This window comes from Diabrotica virgifera, chromosome 10 (genome assembly GCF_917563875.1).
Source record: "Diabrotica virgifera virgifera chromosome 10, PGI_DIABVI_V3a".
Classification (NCBI taxonomy): Eukaryota; Metazoa; Arthropoda; class Insecta; order Coleoptera; family Chrysomelidae; genus Diabrotica; species Diabrotica virgifera.
The window spans coordinates 25,379,245-25,398,663 of record NC_065452.1 but is presented as its reverse complement, the minus strand read 5'-3'; the positions used below and the strand labels follow the sequence as shown (position 1 = coordinate 25,398,663).

The following is a 19,419-nucleotide window of genomic DNA, read 5'->3' as shown; positions in this document are numbered from 1 at the left end:
ATATGTTTTTTGTGTGCTTCAATAAATGTTATACATACCTATAAAAAATAATAATATGATAATTTCTTTAACATTTTCTCCGTAATAAAAATAAACAAGAATGGTATCCCGTTTTGTCCAACTCTCCCCTACACATCGGCGTTCGTTTCACTTTATGTTTTGACTTAATTTGTTTGAAAATTAATCGTGACGCATGGGAAAAGTTATAGCGGATGAACAATATTTCTCTTGTGTACAATAAATGGATAACATCCTTTAATTTAACCTTATCATATCTTTATTAAGGTCCACGAAACATAAATATGACAGTTTGTTGTATTCTATTGATTTATTTTAAACTTAAACGGCTTGTCTCAACAAAAAAATAGAAAATAGAAAAAGTTAGCACTTATAATAATATAACATCCAACTAAATCTTTCTTTAGATGAGACTGAACGTAGTTTGTCATGATGCAACGTTTGATGTGATTCCCATAGTAGGTCTTGATTGGTATAATGGAGTCAACGGCAGTATGTACTCACTAGGTCCAAATCTAGCTATAACTTTTGAAAATGGAAAAATTCAATTAATGAGAAATGAAAGTGATACAAGTAAGTTTTGTGTAAAAGCTATGCATTGGTTCTTATTCATTTTATCCTTAAATATATTTTAGATCCTATTGTAGTAGATACTAGGATGTTAGCTGTGCACTGTGCTTGGAACCATAATGGCTCTCTTCTGGCTATATGTGGTAGACAGTTTTCAGAAGACAAACAAGTGAATCTGGTTCAGTTTTATAGTCCATTTGGAGAGGTATGCTACTTTATTGGTATCACAGTAGTGATAATAATTAATGCCCTTAATTATTTTAGCATTTAAGAACTTTAAAAGTACCTGGAAACTCAATATCGTGTTGTGTTTGGGAAGGTGGATCTTTAAGGGTAGCTTTGGCTGTCGACTCTTTTGTTTACTTTGCTAACATCCGTCCTGACTATAAGTGGTGCTATTTTAAGAAAACTGTTGTTTTCAGTTCATTTAGATCTCACAAACCTGGAATATGCCTTTCATTTTGGGACACTAGTAATAATCAGGTAAGCGTAGTGTTTCACTAAAATATTCAGAATCTCCTATTTAAATGTGGTGTTTTTAGTGCCACACTCGTTGGGTAGCCGCACTTTTGGGCATAGCCGGTTATGGAGATCACTGCATTGTTGCCACAAGATCTGAAAATGAAGATGCTTTGGGCAAATATAGTCTTATTCTCTATAATACTTTAGGAACACCTGTTGATGGTAATAAATACTTTTGATTTGTATACAGGGTGTTTCATTGAGAAACGGAAATACTTTAATGGGGAAAAGAGGTTACTAAACAGCAGGTATTATTAACTTTTAAGAATAAATTATTAAAGTTAATGAACAAATACTTATTTTAAAAATAATCAATACTTATTTACATTAGAACGACCCATTTACTAATCACAAGAAAAATCCAGGTTCGGATTAACAAAAAAACATAAAATAATTGTGACCTTGGAACAACACCCTGTATATTGAAATTTTCAAAATTCGTTTGCACATTTGAAAAGACCACAAAAAACTGAGTTTATAGGTTGGCTTTAATTTTTTGCACCGAAAATTTATTGACTTTATTTTTGAAATTAATTCTATTGAAATTTTTTAGAACTGTGAGATTAAAAAGCAGGTATGTATTAATAAATTTTAAAAATAAATTAATAAAGTTAATGACTAAATACTTATTTTAAAAATAATCAATACTTATTTACTACATTGGAACGACCCACATACTAATCACAACAAAAATCCAGGTCCGGATTAACAAAAAAATATAAAGTAATAGTGACCTTGAAGCAAGTATATTTAAATTTTCAAAGTTCATTTAAACATTTGAAAAGAGCACAAAAAACTAAGCTTCATGGTTCGCTTCCATTTTTTTCGCAGAATATTTAATAACTTTAATTTTGAAATTATGCCGAAATTTTTAAGAACTAACAAAAATTTCGATATAATTTCAAAAGTATTTCATTAAATTGTCTGAGCAAAAAATTAAAGCGAGCCAATAAACTTAGTTTTTTGTGCTCTTTTCAGATGTTCAAACGGATTTTGAAAATTTCAATATACAGGGTATACACAGCTTTTCGAGGTGACTATTACTTTATATTTTTTTGTTAACCCGGACTTGGATTTTTCTTGTGATTAGTAAATGGGTCGTTATAATGTAGTAAATGATTATTGATTATGTTTAAAATGAGTATTTAGTCATTAACTTATAATTAAAAGTTACTAATACCTGATTTTTAATCTCAGTTATAAACAAGAGTTAAAATATTTCAATAAATTTAATTTCAAAATTATAAGTTATTAAATTTTCTGCGCAAAAAATTAAAGCGAACCTATAACATCAGTTTTTTGTGCTCTTCAAAAAATGTGCAAACGAATTTTAAAAATTTCAATGTACAGGGTGTTGTTTCAAGGTCCGAATTAGTTTGTTTTTTTATTAATCTGGACCTGGATTATTCTTGTGATGGTGTTATGGCAGAAGTTGATATGTCCAAAAAATCGTGTTTTTGGTTTTCAATTGATATGTCCTCTAAAAAGTATGTTTAATAACGTGACATAAGTAGATATGTGCCTAAGTTAAAAATGAAGGTGTTATATCCAGTGGCATAAGTTGATATGTCAAAATTAAGAAAAATTTAAGTAGCCAGAACATGATATGTTACATATCACGTGATAATAATAATGAATAATTTGTAAATATTGATACGAATTAGTTTTATTTTTATACTATTTACTTACTATGTACCAATGCAATATATTTGTTTTCGTAAGTTTGCAAATAATTTTGTAATTGTTACCAATCTCCTTATTTTGATATGTCCTACCAAAATTAAAAAAGAAGATGGGAAAAGTTGATATGTTTTTCTCCCTCCGATTGTCCTCCTTCTATGTAATAAATTGTATTTGAAAGTAAACAATTTACATAATGCTGCCCATATATATTTTTCTAATACCATTTGGTTCACATATTCGAGTGCAATGGTTTTATATTAACAGAACAAGTTGTTTTTTCAAATAAAAAAAAATATGACAACAGTTGATATGTTTTCCCCCTCCTATGTAATAAATTTTATTTGAAAGTATAAATTTTATATAATGCTGTATATTTTTGTCTAATACCATTTGGTTCACATATTCGAGTGCAACGATTTAATATTAACAGTACAAGTTGTTTCTATCATTTGCCAACAAATAGCAATTTGGACATATCAACTTTTGCCACAACGCCACAGAAGTATTGATTATTTTTAAAATGAGTATTTGTTCATTAACTTTAATAATTTATTATTAAAAGTTAATATTACCTGCTTTTTAATCTAAGAGTTTTTAAAAACTGCAATATAATTTCAAAATTAAAGTTATTAAATTGTCTGACCGAAAAATTTAAGCGAACCATTAAACTTAATTTTTTGTGCTCTTTTCAAATATGCAAACAGATTTTGAAAATTTCAATATACATGGTGTTGTTTCAAGGTTACAATGAATTTATAAATGTTTTTTAGTTCGGACCTGGACTTTTCTTGTGATTAGTAGTTGAATGGTTTGGGTTGTAAATGGGACATAATATATGTACCAAATATCAAAAAAATATACAGGGTGGTTCTAAAGTAATGGGTCCAGAAAGAAATGTGCAAACTCGATAAAACACCCTGTAACTCTGTTATAAAAATCGGTGAGGCAATAAATGAGGACCGCCTCACTGACCTCTATTCACAAATTAAGTATTTCCGTTTCCCAATGAAACACCCTGTATAAATGTATTTATTTATTCCCCATTTTAGGTAAATATATCAATATCGAACCGATTGGAGTTACAATGAACTCATATCAAGTGTTTGCCGCATCAAAAAATAATTTTATAGTGTGGCATTACAAGACACCAAAGGCTGTATCAAGCAGTAAGTTTCTAATAGGTTTTTCTTGTAAACAATTGTAACTTTTTTGTTTTTTATTTAGTGGGTAATGGCAAAATTAAAATGTTCCACATCGATGACAGTCCTTCTGGGGCCGTGGAAATCATTCATGAATTAGAAGGTACCAGCACAGTTCCTGTTAGCACACATGAAACAATAGATCCAATATGTTGTCTGGTTGCAAGTGACAAATGTTTAGTAATAGGCAGGGATTCCGGACTAGTGCAGTTTTATGCTCTACCTCATATAGTTCTCATAAATAGGTTTAAAATGAGCACTAGACCTCATAAGATGGCTATTAATTGTAACTCTACGTAAGTATAATTTTTAGTAATACATAATTTAGTAAATAAGTATGACAAACTTTAAGGGGTAATCTACATGAAAAAATAATGACAGTTTGCGTTATAAATATATGCCCTCAACTGCTTCGTTTCTGAGATACGGGGTGTTGAAATTTTTATTTCAAACTGCCAATTTTTTTATTGCTCTAAGACCGGTTGAGCTATGAAAATTAAATTTGGTCGGTTTTAAAGGGTGGTTATTGCGCATTTTTTGACATACAAATAACAATTTTGTATTCATCATTGGCGCGCCTATGGGTAATGGTCTGAATTTTTTTAAAGAAAAAATAGTACGCCACTGAGATATTTCAATTAAAAATTATTTTTTTATTCCACGTTTAATTTATGATAAAGAACGTTTCTTGTCTTTTTTCATATGGTGCACCGTTTTTTATGCAAAAAAATAAAACATCTGCGCGCGTATTTTTCATTTCTGAATACATTATCAAGAACACCCGTGTTGAGCTGCCCCCCCCCCCACTTGCAAAAATTAAAAAACAAATAGCCCTGATTTATGAGCTATTTATGAGCTTTCATGTTCCGCAAACTAAAAATTTTGAGCTCGTTCCACTGAGTAGGAATTTAATACTTTAGTGGGGGGGGGGGGCTGAGTCAGCCCCCCACTACTTAAAAATAGGAATATTGAATCGGTTTTTGCGGCAGAATTACGAGCGGTTTATGAGCTCTTGAAATTATATAGTTTAGATTTTTGAGCTCATCCCCTTCACCCCCAAACAACCCTTTAATTGATTTAACTTAAGAGAAAAATGCTGAGAAAACTTAAAATATATCGTATGGCGGATATAATTCCTATAGCTTATATACTCTAAGAATAAACTATTAAATCACGTGCATTTCGATTATTGAGCTACAACCCCTTCGCAAGAAAACCACCCTATCTTCCCGGCTTAAGGGAAAGTTGTACTTAAATGCATTAAATTAATTATTTGGCGACTACATATCATTTAATAATTTATAAGCTTGCAAATTACGCGCATTTAGATCAGTAAATTGCAATTTATTTTGTAGTATAGTGCAGTCACTGAAGGTAAAAATCAACAATTACCTTCAATTTCGGTGAACCTTCATCGATTTTCACGAAAATTGGTCAGTGGTTAGAGAATACCTCAAGAAACAAAGGTGACATGGTACCACCGCCCCTTCTTGGGGGTGAAAATTATTTTATAAAAAATAACTGCACAAATCTATAAAAGAACAAATTATAAGCAAAATTTATTATATAAAGTTATTAAAATAAGTCAATACTTTTTAAGTTATTAAAGATCAAAAATTTTAATTATTCGTGAAAAAATGCATGTTTTGAAGCGGTTTTTCGTAAATCACTGAAAAACTGTAAGTTTTTACAAAAAAGTTAATAGTAGTTTAATTCGTATAGCTTATATTCTAAGAATAAACTCCTTAATCACGCGCCTTTCGATTATTGAGCTACAACCCCTTCGAAAGAAAACCATCCCATATTCCCGGCTTGAGAGAGTTGTACTTAAAATAATTTAAATTAATTATTTGGCGACTAGATATCGTTTAATAATTTATGAGCTCGCAAAATATACGCATCTCAATTATTGAATTGCCAGTTTCTTTCTATAGTGCAGTCACTGAAGGTAAAAATCAACTATGACCTTCGATTTCGGTAAATCTCCATTCATTTTCACGAAAATTGGTGAGCGGATTTTGATGCTATCAACTTTTTCTGGAGCTCATTTTTGATTGATAGGTATTTCTAAGTACTTTGACAAGTATTTAGTACCTAAGTGTTATAAAATGCATCTCTTTCCCTTTATTTAAGCTTTAATCCTTAGATTTGAACAGTCGCAGAAAAAAATATACATTTAATTACCAATAACTTACTTTAAATTAACATTAAAGGGTTTTTCAAGTAAGCAATTTATTATATTTTTTATTAGCTTCAAGTTTAGTGATGAAAAATTTTTTGTAAAAACTTACAGTTTTTGAGTTATTTATGAAAAATAGCTTTAAATCATGCATTTTCTTTCACAAAAATAAAAATATTTGATCTTTAATAACTCAAAAAGTATTGATTTATTAATAACATTATATAACAAATTTTGCTTACAGTTTGTCCCTCTCTCGATTTGTGGGGTTATTTTTAATAAAGTAATTTTCACCCCCCAGAATGGGTTACATATACCCCAGGCTAAAACCGCAAGTTGTTATTGTCAATTCGTGAAAATGAATGGAGATTTATCGAAATCGAAGGTCATAGTTGATTTTTACCTTCAGTGACTGCACTATAGAAAGAAAATGGCAATTCAATAATTAAAATGCGTATATTTTGGGAGCTCATAAATGATTAAACGATATGTAGTCGATAAATAATTAATTTAAATTATTGTAAGTACAACTCTCTCTTAAGCCGGGAATATGGGATGGTTTTCTTGCGAAGGGGTTGTAGCTCTATAATCGAAAGGCGCGTGATTTAAGAGTTTATTCTTAGAATATAAGCTATACGAATTAAACTACTATTAACTTTTTTGTAAAAACTTACAGTTTTTCAGTGATTTACGAAAAACCGCTTCAAAACATGCATTTTTTTTTCACGAATAATTAAAATCTTTGATCTTTAATAACTTAAAAAGTATTGACTTATTTTAATAACTTTATATAATAAATTTTGCTTTAAATTTGTTCTTTTATTCATTTGTGCAGTTATTTTTTATAAAATAATTTTCACCCCAAGAAGGGGCGGTATCCACCCTCAGGGTAAAGACGCAAGGTGGTACCATGTCACCTTTGTTTCTTGACGTATCCTCTAACCACTGACCAATTTTCGTGAAAATCGATGAAGGTTCACCGAAATTGAAGGTAATCGTTGATTTTTACCTTCAGTGACTGCACTATACTACAAAATAAATTGCAATTTACTGATCTAAATGCGCGTAATTTGGAAGCTTATAAATATTAAATGATATGTAGTCGCCAAATAATTAATTTAATGCATTTTAAGTACAACTTTCTCTTAAGCCGAGAAGATAGGGTGGTTTTCTTGCGAAGGGGTTGTAGCTCAATAATCGAAATGCAAGTGATTTAATAGTTTATTCTTAGAGTATATAAGCTATAGGAATTATATCCGCAATAGTTTGGGGGTGAAGGGGATGAGCTCAAAAATCGAAACTATATAATTTCAAGAGCTCATAAATAGCTCGTAATTCTGCCGGAAAAACCGATTCAATATTCCTATTTTTAAGTAGCGGGGGGGGGGGCTGACTCAGCCCCCCTCACTAAAGTATTAAATTCCTGCTCAGTGGAACGAGCTCAAAATTTTTAGTTTGCAGAATATGAAAGCTCATAAATCAGGGCTATTTGTTTTTTTATTTTTGCAAGTGGGGGGGGGGGGCAGCTCAACACGGGTATCAAGAACTCGCCAATATAATAATACCAAACTTGAACAATAACAAAAAATATTACTAAAAAGATTTTAACTAGGTGCAAAGCTACAACAAATGTTCAAATTTACCTCCTTTAAAGGTAACAGAATAATTTTATATTCACAATTGGCGCGCGTATAGGTAATCGTCTGAATTTTTTTAAAGAAAAAAATAGTACGCCACTGAGATATGTCAAATCAAAAATCATATTTGAAATCCTCGTTCAATTTACTACAAAAAATCTTTCTTGGCTATTTTTTTATATATTTGGATGAAGCGCCGCTTTTATGCAAAAAAAATAAAACATCTTAACGTTTACAAAGTATTTGAAATAAGTTTCTATGCATTTGGAAACTACCTCGAATAATTATTTATTCCTTTACTTAAATTATTTGTTGTAAATTTTTAGGCGCCTTTCCATAATCGATATATCAGGATTGATGACAGTCCTTGATATATCAGAAGGTGTGGGTCGTGCTGGGATATCAGCCTCCGAGAATAAATTAGAACGGAAAGATGTTTGGGCAATGTGCTGGGCTTCGGACAATCCGCAACTTCTAGCTATTATGGAGAAAACTAGGATGTACATTTTTAGAGGAATGTATCCTGAGGAACCAGTAACTTGTTCTGGATATATTTGCAGTTTTAATGTAAGTGCATAAAAACAAATAAAAAGCCAAGATTTAATTAAGATATACGAGTATATTAATGTAAAATTTCATGTATTATAGGTAAATACCTCAATATTACATGGAATATAGATTTAGAATAAAATAATGGTATTGGGTAGTATACATTTTTTTTGTTTTTTGTCAAGGGATTAAGTGTTTTTTGTTTGTATACTGCTGTCGATCTCTATTTTCTGATTCTCTTCTATTTTCACTCGTATTGACTGTTAATTTTCAACTTATTTTATAATTACTTCTTCAATTTTTATATCCATTCCTACCACCATATTTAATACATGTGATTGATTAACTTTTTTCCCCATTTCAAACTCATTCACAAACTTGCTGTGTCTTTGCTGCTGTAGTGACTTTTTTTCATTTCTTCTTGTCGTTGCACTGAACTTTCCAGTCTTTAACAATCATTGATCTTAATATCTTCTACATCATCTAACCATCTTCTCCTAGACCTTCCTCCATACCTGGGATATACTGGTGTCCAGTTAATTATCCTTCTTAGCATATCTGAGTGTTTCCAACACTGTGTATTTAACATCAAACTATACAGACAACCAGAAGGGTTAGCCATGGGAAATCCACTCTCTCCTTTGTTAGCTGATCTTTTCCTAGATTCACTTGAAACTAAGTTCGTACAATCACGTCCTGCAATTATTCTTTGGCACAGATATGTAGATGACATTTTAGCCTTCATTGAAGGTCCCACCAACACACCCAATCACATCCTAACTCTGATCAACGGTTTACACCCATCTATCAAATTTACCCTAGATACTGAAATCAACAATAGTATTAAGTTTCTAGATCTGACTATTGAAAAGACACGTTCTAAACTGGAATTCTCAATCTTCCGAAAACCTACACAAACTGACCACATTATCCCAAATTTATCTAATCATCCATACCAACAAAAAATGTCAGCTTTTCACTGTTACATACATAGACTGTTGAACATCCCTATCATCATCATCCAGCCTCAAAAGTCCACTGCTGAACATAGGCCTCCTCCCCTCGTTTCCAACCCCATCTATCCTGCGCCGCTCTCATCCAGTTTTTATTTACCTTTCTTAAGTCGTCAATCCATCTTGTAGGCCGACCATCTTGTAGGTCGGTCGACCGCCTACAAGATGGAACATCCCTATGTCTAAAGACAACTATAATAATGAGGTTTCTATACTAAAACAGTTAGCAGTAAACAATGGTTACTCTCCTTTGATACTAGACAACATTATAAGAAAGAAATTGCTCAAAATAAAATTAAATCAAGCCTTTAACACAGATGAACACAATACCAAAAACTGTATTTACAGATCTATTTCTTAGTTGGGGCCAATTTCAGATAAACTTTCAAGTGTAATATCAAATAAAGTTGAGAGCCTCAAAATTTCATTTAAAACTAAAAATTTCATCAAATCACTGTTTAGTAAACCCAAAGACAAAATAGATAAATTAAATAAGAGTGGCATATATAAGCTATCAAGTGGTGAGTGTAGTACCACCTATGTAGGAAGGACAATGAGAACCCTTTCTCAAAGAATCAAGGAGCATGTCAGAACTCCAGAAAAATCAAACTTTGGCTATCATGTTAAATCTACTAATCATTCCTTCTCTCCCAATAAAGACAGCCAAATTTTGCATAACATTCCATCTAAAAATTATAGATTAATGAATTTGTTGGAGGACCTGGTGATTTCAAGAGAGATGAAGTCTAATCCTGATTTTTGTGTTAATACTCAGATCAATTTGAATTGTAATTATAAACCTTTATTCAAGTATCTGTAGGAGACAGTGGAGTAGTAACCTCACACAATCTTTAAGGGGGTATGTAAACGCTTCAGTCAAAATGGTTGTTGATCGTAGGAACTAACGTTTAACAATTTCTTTCAGTAGATGGCAGCACGTATATATATTCGAACATTTTAATAACGACGAATTTTAATTCTATTAACGACGGCGTTGTTGCCATTGTTACCTACTAAATAGAACTTATGATCGTTACCGATCGATCGGTACCGTTCGCCTTCAATCGTACTTGTATTGTATTTACAGAAGAGGGTGTTTAATTCTTTACCTGGAAGTGGTAAATTCTTACTAATAGATAGCATTGTATAACTAGACAAATTTTTATCTTTTTTTAAACAATGGTAATAGATACAAAACGTTATATTTGGAAATATTTTATTACTTATAGTATTTAGATTATATTTGTAATATTTGTCTTCAGACGACAATTATTAATTCTTTACCTGGTCAAAAATATTTATTTTAAACTGATAAAGAAATTTGCAATTGTTTGAAATACAAGAAGTAGTAAATATATACATTGAATCACGCTTTTTGCTCTAAATTTTAAATAATCGCTTGGATTAACATGAAATTTGGCATACACATAGGTAACATGTCAACCAACAAAAATGATAGTGTACCGATGTAAGATTTTGCCCTGAGGGTGAGTTTTACCCCATCTCGGGGGTGAAAAAATATACGTTCAAAATAAGTCTGAAAATGGATAAAATGACTAATTCTAAGCAACTTTTGTTCTATAGGATTTTTTCACTAAATTAATATTTGAGTTATTTGCGAGTAAAAAACACGTTTTTAGGCGGCTTTTACAAATAACTCAAAAAGTAAGTATTTTATCCGAAAAAAACATTCTTAGCAAAAATATGTAGCTTCTAAAAAAGTATAAAAAAATGGTGTATTAGACCTGGATCCCGCGTACCAAAAAAAGTTGATTAATATCAAGCTGAAAATTTGTTAATAGCTTAACGGTGTCTAGTCGGACAAACTTTGATGTACGGGAGGGAACACTGGAACAGGGGAACTTCGTAACAGGTGGTTACGAAAACGTCCCAGGTATTTTGTCGGACAGAACATCCAATTGATTTGTTACCCTTTCATTAAACTCTCATGCAAACATCAGACTCATCAACATCATCATCATCAGCCTCTCTCAATCCACTGCTGGACATAGGCCTCCCCTGTTTGTCTCCAAAGTGTTCTATCTTGTGCTTTTTGTATCCAGTTTTTTGTTGTCTTTCGTAAGTCGTCTTGCCATCGTATTGGTGGTCTTCCTCTGCTACGTTTATCGGCTCTTGGTCTCCATTCAACTAGTTTGCGAGTCCATCTTCCGTCCTTCATTCTGGCAACGTGTCCAGCCCATTTCCATTTTAAGTTACAGCTTCTTTCAATGACGTCTATGACTTTGGTCTTAGCTCGTAGATCTTCGTTTCTAATCCTGTCTCGCAGAGTGGCCCCTATCATTGATCTCTCCATTCCTGTCTGCGCTACTCTTAGGTTTTGTGCGTTTTTCTTTGTGAGCGATAATGTTTCTGCACCATAGGTCATCACCGGTAGCACGCATTGGTCGAAAACTTTTTTCTTCATGTTAGTTGGAATGTCACTCTTAAAAATGTCCCTAAGAGCTCCGTATGCTGCCCATCCTTGTATACATCAGACTGCTATTACTATATTACTAACCGACTTGATTATTGTCATTTGACATGTTCTTCGTGTTCCACTCATTAAAATACTCAGTTGGTGATAAACACCAGTCTGATTTTTACATGAAAGTTTAATGAAATGCTAACAAATCAATTGGAAGTTCTGTCCGACAAAATACATGGAACGTTTTCGTAGTCTAACCTTCCAAATTTTTAAGCTGTTAAACAAATAAAACTTCCCCTGTTCCAGTGTTCCCGTACATCAAAGATTGTGCGACTAGACACCGTTAAACTATTAACAAATTTTCAGCTTGCTATTAATCAACTTTTTTTAGGTACGCGGGATCCAGGTCTATATATGTATGAACTCTATGGACCCAGTTGAAACAAAGTTGTCTAATGAAAAATAGTTTCGGGGTTTAATCGGGACAGAAAACTACCTCTTAGGGTCTCTTGCGTTGTCCTCCTCCTCCTAAGTGGGGGGGGGGGGGGGGTTTGAACCCCCAAACCCCCCCGGCTACGCCCGTGCTAGTAAACACTTTGAGACATTTTGAGCCTCGTTTAACTTTTAACCATTTGTATAACGACACGGTCTCAAGCTTAAAAAATGTATATTTGTATTGTTAAGACACTGTGACGTTATACAATCATGATTAAAAGTCAAACAAGGCCCAAAATGTGTACTGGGAAAGGGTGGGGCCACTTTTCTAAACAAAACCGCGTGATTCATCGTATTTCCGTGGTTACAAAACTCGTTTTCAATTGTTTTGCAGATTTTCTTAAAATCCGGCAAACGCGCATCTGTCGCCATTTAATACATCACTGCTGCCATCTACTAAATGACACGTGAACTCATCTTCTCATCTATTAAGTAACAGCGGAACTAATTTATCACTAGAAAAATGCCAACTTATTGCTGTAATATGAACAAAATCCCCAGATTGCAGCTTTTAACAATAATTTTTACCTTTAGGTACAGTTAATTTAAAAATTATGGCAGTACGGACAATGAAATTTTGTTTAAAATAAAGCTTTTTGCATAGTTAATCGTTTCTGATAGTTATTTTCTACCCAAGTTCAAAAATTATTATGCAAAACGAATTTTTACAACAAGTTACTACGTAAGTTATGACATGGACTCCTTTAAGTACAGTTATATAAAATATACTGCTTTCTTTGGAAATTTTAACTAGGTACTATTAAAATAGAAAGTCTAAAGTTCACGTACATACCCCTAAGTTGAAGATTGGTTTTGAAATAGTGACGGTAACTGTACCTAAAAACTATATAAATTTTAACATTGTGTCATACCACCTTAATATATTATATAAAAACTATTGTATTTACATTTAACATTTAATTTTATAACTTTAAATAAGGAAAACATGTGACTATTGGCCAGATTTATACAAGGTGTCCCAAAAGTAGTGGAACGGTCGAATATTTCGCGAACTAAACATCGGATTGAAAAACTGAAAAATATGTGGTCAATCATTTACAAAAATCTATCCAATGACACCAAACACCAACCTCCACTACACCCCCTGGAGGTGGGGTGGGGGGTAACTTTGAAATCTCAAATGGAAACCCCTAGATTTTCTTGCAGATTTGGATTCGTTACTTAAAAGTAAGCAACTTTTATTCAAGACATTTTTTCGAACTGTCCATAGATGGCGCTATAATTGGGAAAAACGATTTATCCTGACACCATGGGTAAATTAAAGAAATGGTCTAATATCTCGAGAAATACACTTCCAAATGAGAAACCAAAAAAAGGTTTTTAATAGTTTTCAAAAACCTATCGAATAACACAAAACATGACCCTCCAACCCACCCCCTGGAGGTGGGGTGGGGGTAACTTTAAAATATTAAATAGCAACCCCCACTTTTTATTACAGATTCGGATTCGTCGTGAAAAACTAAGCAACATTTATTCGAAACATTTTTTAGAATTGTTGATAGATGGCGCTTTAATTGGAAAAATACGATTTATTAGCGCCATCTATCAGCATTTTTAAAAAATGTTTCGAATAAATGTTGCTTAATTTTTCATGACGAATTCGAATCTGCAGTAAAAAGTGGGGGGTGCTATTTAAGATTTTAAAGTTATCCCCCACCCCACCTCCAGGGGTGGGTTGGAGGGTCATGTTTGGTGTTTATCGATAGGTTTTCGAAAAATATTAAACAGCTGTTTTTTGGTTTCTCATTTGGAAGTGTATTTCTCGAGATATTAGACCGTTTCTATAATTTACCTATGGTATCAGGATAAATCGTTTTTCCCAATTATAGCGCCATCTATCGACAGTTCGAAAAAAATGTCTTGAATAAAAGTTGCTTACTTTTACGCAAAGAATCCAAATCTGCAAGAAAAACTAGGGGTTTCTATTTAAGATTTTAAAGTTACCCCCCACCCCATCTCCAAAGGGTGTAGTGGGGGTTGGTGTTTGATGTCATTGGATAGATTTTTGAAAATGATTGAACACGTATTTTTCAGTTTTTCGATCCGATGTTTAGTTCGCGAAATAATCGACCGTTCCACTACTTTTGGGACACCCTATATATACAGGGCGTCTGCGTAACTTGGAACCATATGGGAAACTTTTTTAATATCAATTTTACGAAAAAAAGTCATTCTTTATAAAGTGCTCTGCATAGTCTAAAACCTAAGATGCAATCATCAGATATCAAATTTTGTCAACAGTATACGAGGTATGTCAAAAAATATGAATTTCGCTCAAGAGCAAACTAACTTTATATTTCAAAATATCAAAAAATTTTATTATGAAAAGTTACTTGTAATTAAAACCATATTCAAATATGCAATAACAGCCTTCTACTTTGAAAAAAAAAATTCTGAAATTTTCCTAAATTACCGATTCCGAACATCATTTTTATTTATTAGACATGTAATAACTCTTTTATTAATAATTTTAGGAAAAAAAGTTATTCTTCATAAAAATCTGTGAATGGTCTAACCTCAAGATGCAACCATCAGTTATCCAAGTTTGTTAATTTTATACGAGGTGTGTCAAATAATATGAATTTAGAAAGAATTCTTTCTAATAATTAAAATGTCTAATAAATAAAAATGATGTTCATTGTTGTATTACAGATATTTACATAATATACTTCTATCAACAAGTAATGAGAGCTTTAGAAATCAAACACCTAACAACAAAAGTGGTGGAAACTATTTTGTTAGGAATTGAATTCCACTGAACACTATCCTATTAATTTGTTATCAATGTCTTACAGCAGTAGAAACTGAATATACCCATTTTAACATCTTAGCATTTAATAAAATCATTTAATATTTCTACTATAAACATTAGGGATTCAACTTAACGACGTTCTACACCTTCGACAAAGAATTAAGGATTTGCATGAAATTTTAGTATGTTATAGTTTACTTCAAAAAACTAAGACTTGATTTTTTAAAAATTGTTTTACCGTGCCATTTAATTACTATTAAGGGTCAAAGTTAAGTTTTAACATGGGCTCTTATGGGAATTCTTAAAAAGTTAATAGCTTTTGACCCAAATTTACGATTTTTAATTATTTGTGTAAGGTATTAATAATAGTAATTTGTGTAATTATTGTGTACCATTTATTTTTAATTTAGTTATTATGATTAATTCCATAATTTATTCCGTAGTTTCCGTAATTTATTATAATTTATTTTTATAAAGTATTCAATACTGAAACATATGATTTGAGTATTCTGCTATAAATGCATTGTTACCAACTTTCGCTTGCATATGAGTTTCCCCCCCTTTCCTCTGAGAGGCATACCCCGCAACGAAGGTGTAGAACGTCGTTAATAAAATATCCGTACACCCAGTCAAGGTCATTTTAATGACTTAAATAATTGACAAGAAGATGATAAATAACAACAATCTAATATTATCTCAATCTATAATTTCAATAATCTAATATCTTCTGGAATATTGAATTTGAGAATTCACAATTAAAACCGATCTTTCTCATTACTTTCTGTTTTTAATTTTTTAATCTAACACGGTGTGTATGTATCTTGGGCCAGTTAGTCTTAAAATCAATCATGTTATCAATTAATTTATTAGTTGATTAGTACAAACATCTAAGGTACATTTCCTTATCAATTTCATTGTAAAAATTTTCAATTTTTCCTTTCAATATGTTAAAAATAGTAATATTTTAATGTCAGCTGTCAAACGTCAACGCAGAACAGATAAAAGCAGAGTTGAATATCCGACTTTGTCAGTCAGCTGTCTCTACTAGGCCCAGAATGGATGGGTGATACCTACACCCATACCATGAAAAAAGTTTTTATGTGTTTGTGCAACGTGTATGTGGCAGTTTTTTCTTTTTTTCTGTTTTTTACTGTTTGGTGTTGTACGGAGGACAAAGCAGTTAGCATTTGCAATCAAAAATCATGAGGAAATTTCGATCAGAATAGAACTTGCACGAAAAAGCTTTATTAGCTGGCGTTCTGTATTGTGCAGGAGAAGTCTTTCATTGACCACACGTCTAAGAGTATTGAAGTGTTACGTCTGGTCCGTTTTGTTCTATGGATGTGAAACTTGGACAACAAATGTGCTTCTTGATCGTCATTGTTTACATCCCATATGTAACAAAATGTAACCAAAGTTCCTATTAAGGTCTTATATAGGTTCATCTTTGTTCTCTTACTGAGATTCCTTCTTCTTAGCAGATTTCTATTCATAATGTTTTCTTGCCTTTCAGAATTCTTTCCTCTGTTATCTCTTTTCTGGTTTTCTCTATTGTTATTCCCAAGTAGCTAAAGGTGGATACAGTTTCAAATTTATGGTTGTGTGTTATTAGATATTTCTCAGTTGTTGTGTCGTCCTTCTCTATCGTCATGTATGACTGAATGAACCAGTTGTGGTATTCTGCTAGTATTTGTTCGGTGCATGATTTAAGTCTCATGTATAGCTCAGTATACAGGGTGATTGATTAGTGGGGTAAAGCTCCGTAGATCCGTTATAGTAATAGATAGCAATAAAAGTTAATCACAAAAATTGTAGCCAACTTTGAACGTCACATTTTGAGATTAATTAGAATGTTACAGGGTGTTTGATAACATAGTGGCAGACCAAACTTGTTTTTTTAAATGGAACACCCTATATTTTATTTCATATATTATAACCAAACACGGTACTGTGTAGAACGTTTTTAAAATCGCTCGTAGTTATTTGCTATTTTTGCAAGGAAATAGTTATTTTTGTATTGTTTAATTGGCATCAATTTAATCGTCTAATTATAGTGGTAATATTAGTGAAAAATTAAAAACTGTGCAACATAAATTAAGCGAGTAATTAGAAGATATCTGGAAGCTGTTCTGCCGTATAAACAGGTTAGTCAATAATTGTTTATCGTTACCAAGGTCAAACAGCTTTAAATATGAGTGATTGCCAGAATTGTCGATCAGCTTTAGGGTCTACGCCAACAACAATGTGTGACGGATGTCGATCTACTGTTCATTTGAAGTGTGTTGGAATGCAATCCGCCGAAGATGTTAGAATGACTAGAAATAAATCACGAAGCGTTAAGATTCTTTGTAATAATTGTTCAGGAAATATTGGTAATCTTGATCAATTAAAATCTTTTTTTGAAGGCTTTAAAAATGAGTTTGAAACTAAAATGTCAGAATTAAATAAAAAGTTTGATGATCTAAGCACACAAATTACAAACCAAAAGATGTCACCACAAACTTTTGAAGAAGTTGTTTCGGAGGCAACTGAGAGGATGGTGCGAGCTCAGAATATAATTATTGTTGGTGCTCCAGAAAGTACAGGCAGTATCGATCAACGTAAAAAGCATGATGAAGAATTAGCATCCGATATTTTGGGGGTAGTGTGTGGGAATTCAACCCCACATATTCCTGTTAGCATAACCAGAATTGGCAAACCTTCACCCAATAGACCAAAATTAATGAAACTTTCATTTAACAATGCATCAATTGCAAAGGATATTCTTAAACGCAAGAACTCATTAACGGGAACCCGTTTTGATAAATTTATTATTAGAGATGATAAAACACCTAAGCAAATGGAGTATTTGGATCAGTTGAGAAAGGAGCTAAATGATCGAAAGGCTAAAGGCGAGACTGATATTACTATAAAGTTCATCAGAGGAACCCCCTCTATTGTACCATCAAAAAACTGAAACAGTCAAATTTTCTTAATTTCTCTATATCTTATACTAATATTGATTCTTTAATGGCAAAACTCAATGAATTTGTTCCTTATATGGATTTAGAGAAGCCGGCTATTATGCTTATAACAGAATCCTGGCTTAAACCACATATACCTAATTCTATCATAGATGTACAAGGTTATACTATATTCCGCAACGACCGGCTTTCGACTGGAGGTGGAGTATGCATTTATGTGTTAGATTCTGTTTTTTCTCAATTTACAGTAACTGTTTTACCTTCCAATATTCCTGGCTTCGAGGCAATATGTCTTCTCTTTCATAATAAACACTTATCTTTTGCGATTTGCTGTGTTTACAGACCGCCTGATACTGCTTATAATAATTATGTTCAACTTATTAATTTTTTATCCGTTCTAGCTTCAACTTACAAAAACCTAATTATTGCCGGTGACTTCAATCATAGAGATTTAAAATGGCCACATCCTGTACCTCAAAATGCTTCATCTAGACTTCTTCTTGATTTTGTACAAGATTCACATCTCCAACAAATCGTTACTGAACCAACTCGTTTCCGTTCTGGGCAGCAACCCTCCATCTTGGATTTAATTATTACTTCTGATAATGATTTAATAAACAATCTAGAATACTATCCCCCTTTTGCTAAATCCGATCATGCAATTCTTCAGTTCCAAATGCAGTTAATTCTTGTTACTGATCCAAAAAAACTATACTCATCAAGATATTTTATTGATTATAGAGGTATTAATCATGATGTGTCACTGGTTGACTGGGCTTCCGCCCTGTCGTTACCAAATGTACAGGAAAACTGGAATATTTTTCATGAACAATGTAGCAACATCATAAAAAAGAATACAAGCTCAAGACTTATAACTACATTTCCTTCTAAACCCTGGATTAATTGGGATATTCAAAGACTGATTAAGAGAAAGAAAGCTCTTTGGCAAAAGTATCAAAGATCACGTTTGGAGAATGATTTTGTTACGCATAGGAAAGTTGCCAATCTATTGAAAACAAAAATTTGCAATGCTAGGAGAAACTATGAAAAAAATATTATAGACAGCAATAATCCAAAGAAGTTTTATAAGTATATTAGAACTTCCATAAACACAAAAGTTTCTGTTCCTCAATTAAAAACAGACTCAGGTGATATTACAAATGATGATTTGAAAGTGGCTACAACTTTTGCTAGGAGCTTTTACGGATCTTTTACTTTAGAACCTGATGGCCCGCTCCCAGACTTACATTATGAACCCGTAAATCATAGTTCTATTACCTCAGTAGAATTTTCTCCTGATGATATTTTTAAAAAACTTAAAGAACTTGACACCAACAAATCTCCAGGACCAGATAATCTTTCTCCTACTTTCTTGAAATCATGTGCAAATGCT

At 32.3% G+C, this 19,419-nt stretch overlaps 1 protein-coding gene across 1 annotated transcript in view; it reads left to right on the top strand.

Moving 5' to 3' along the window:
- LOC114339796 (WD repeat-containing protein 35) overlaps window positions 1-19,419 on the top strand; it is a 72,969-nt gene that overhangs the window by 6,972 nt on the left and 46,578 nt on the right. The window contains exons 5-11 of the mRNA XM_028290480.2: window positions 426-591; window positions 654-793; window positions 853-1,071; window positions 1,131-1,272; window positions 3,843-3,959; window positions 4,018-4,288; window positions 8,135-8,375. Coding sequence (XP_028146281.1) covers window positions 426-591; window positions 654-793; window positions 853-1,071; window positions 1,131-1,272; window positions 3,843-3,959; window positions 4,018-4,288; window positions 8,135-8,375 — 1,296 coding nt within the window. The remainder of the gene's footprint in view (window positions 1-425; window positions 592-653; window positions 794-852; window positions 1,072-1,130; window positions 1,273-3,842; window positions 3,960-4,017; window positions 4,289-8,134; window positions 8,376-19,419) is intronic.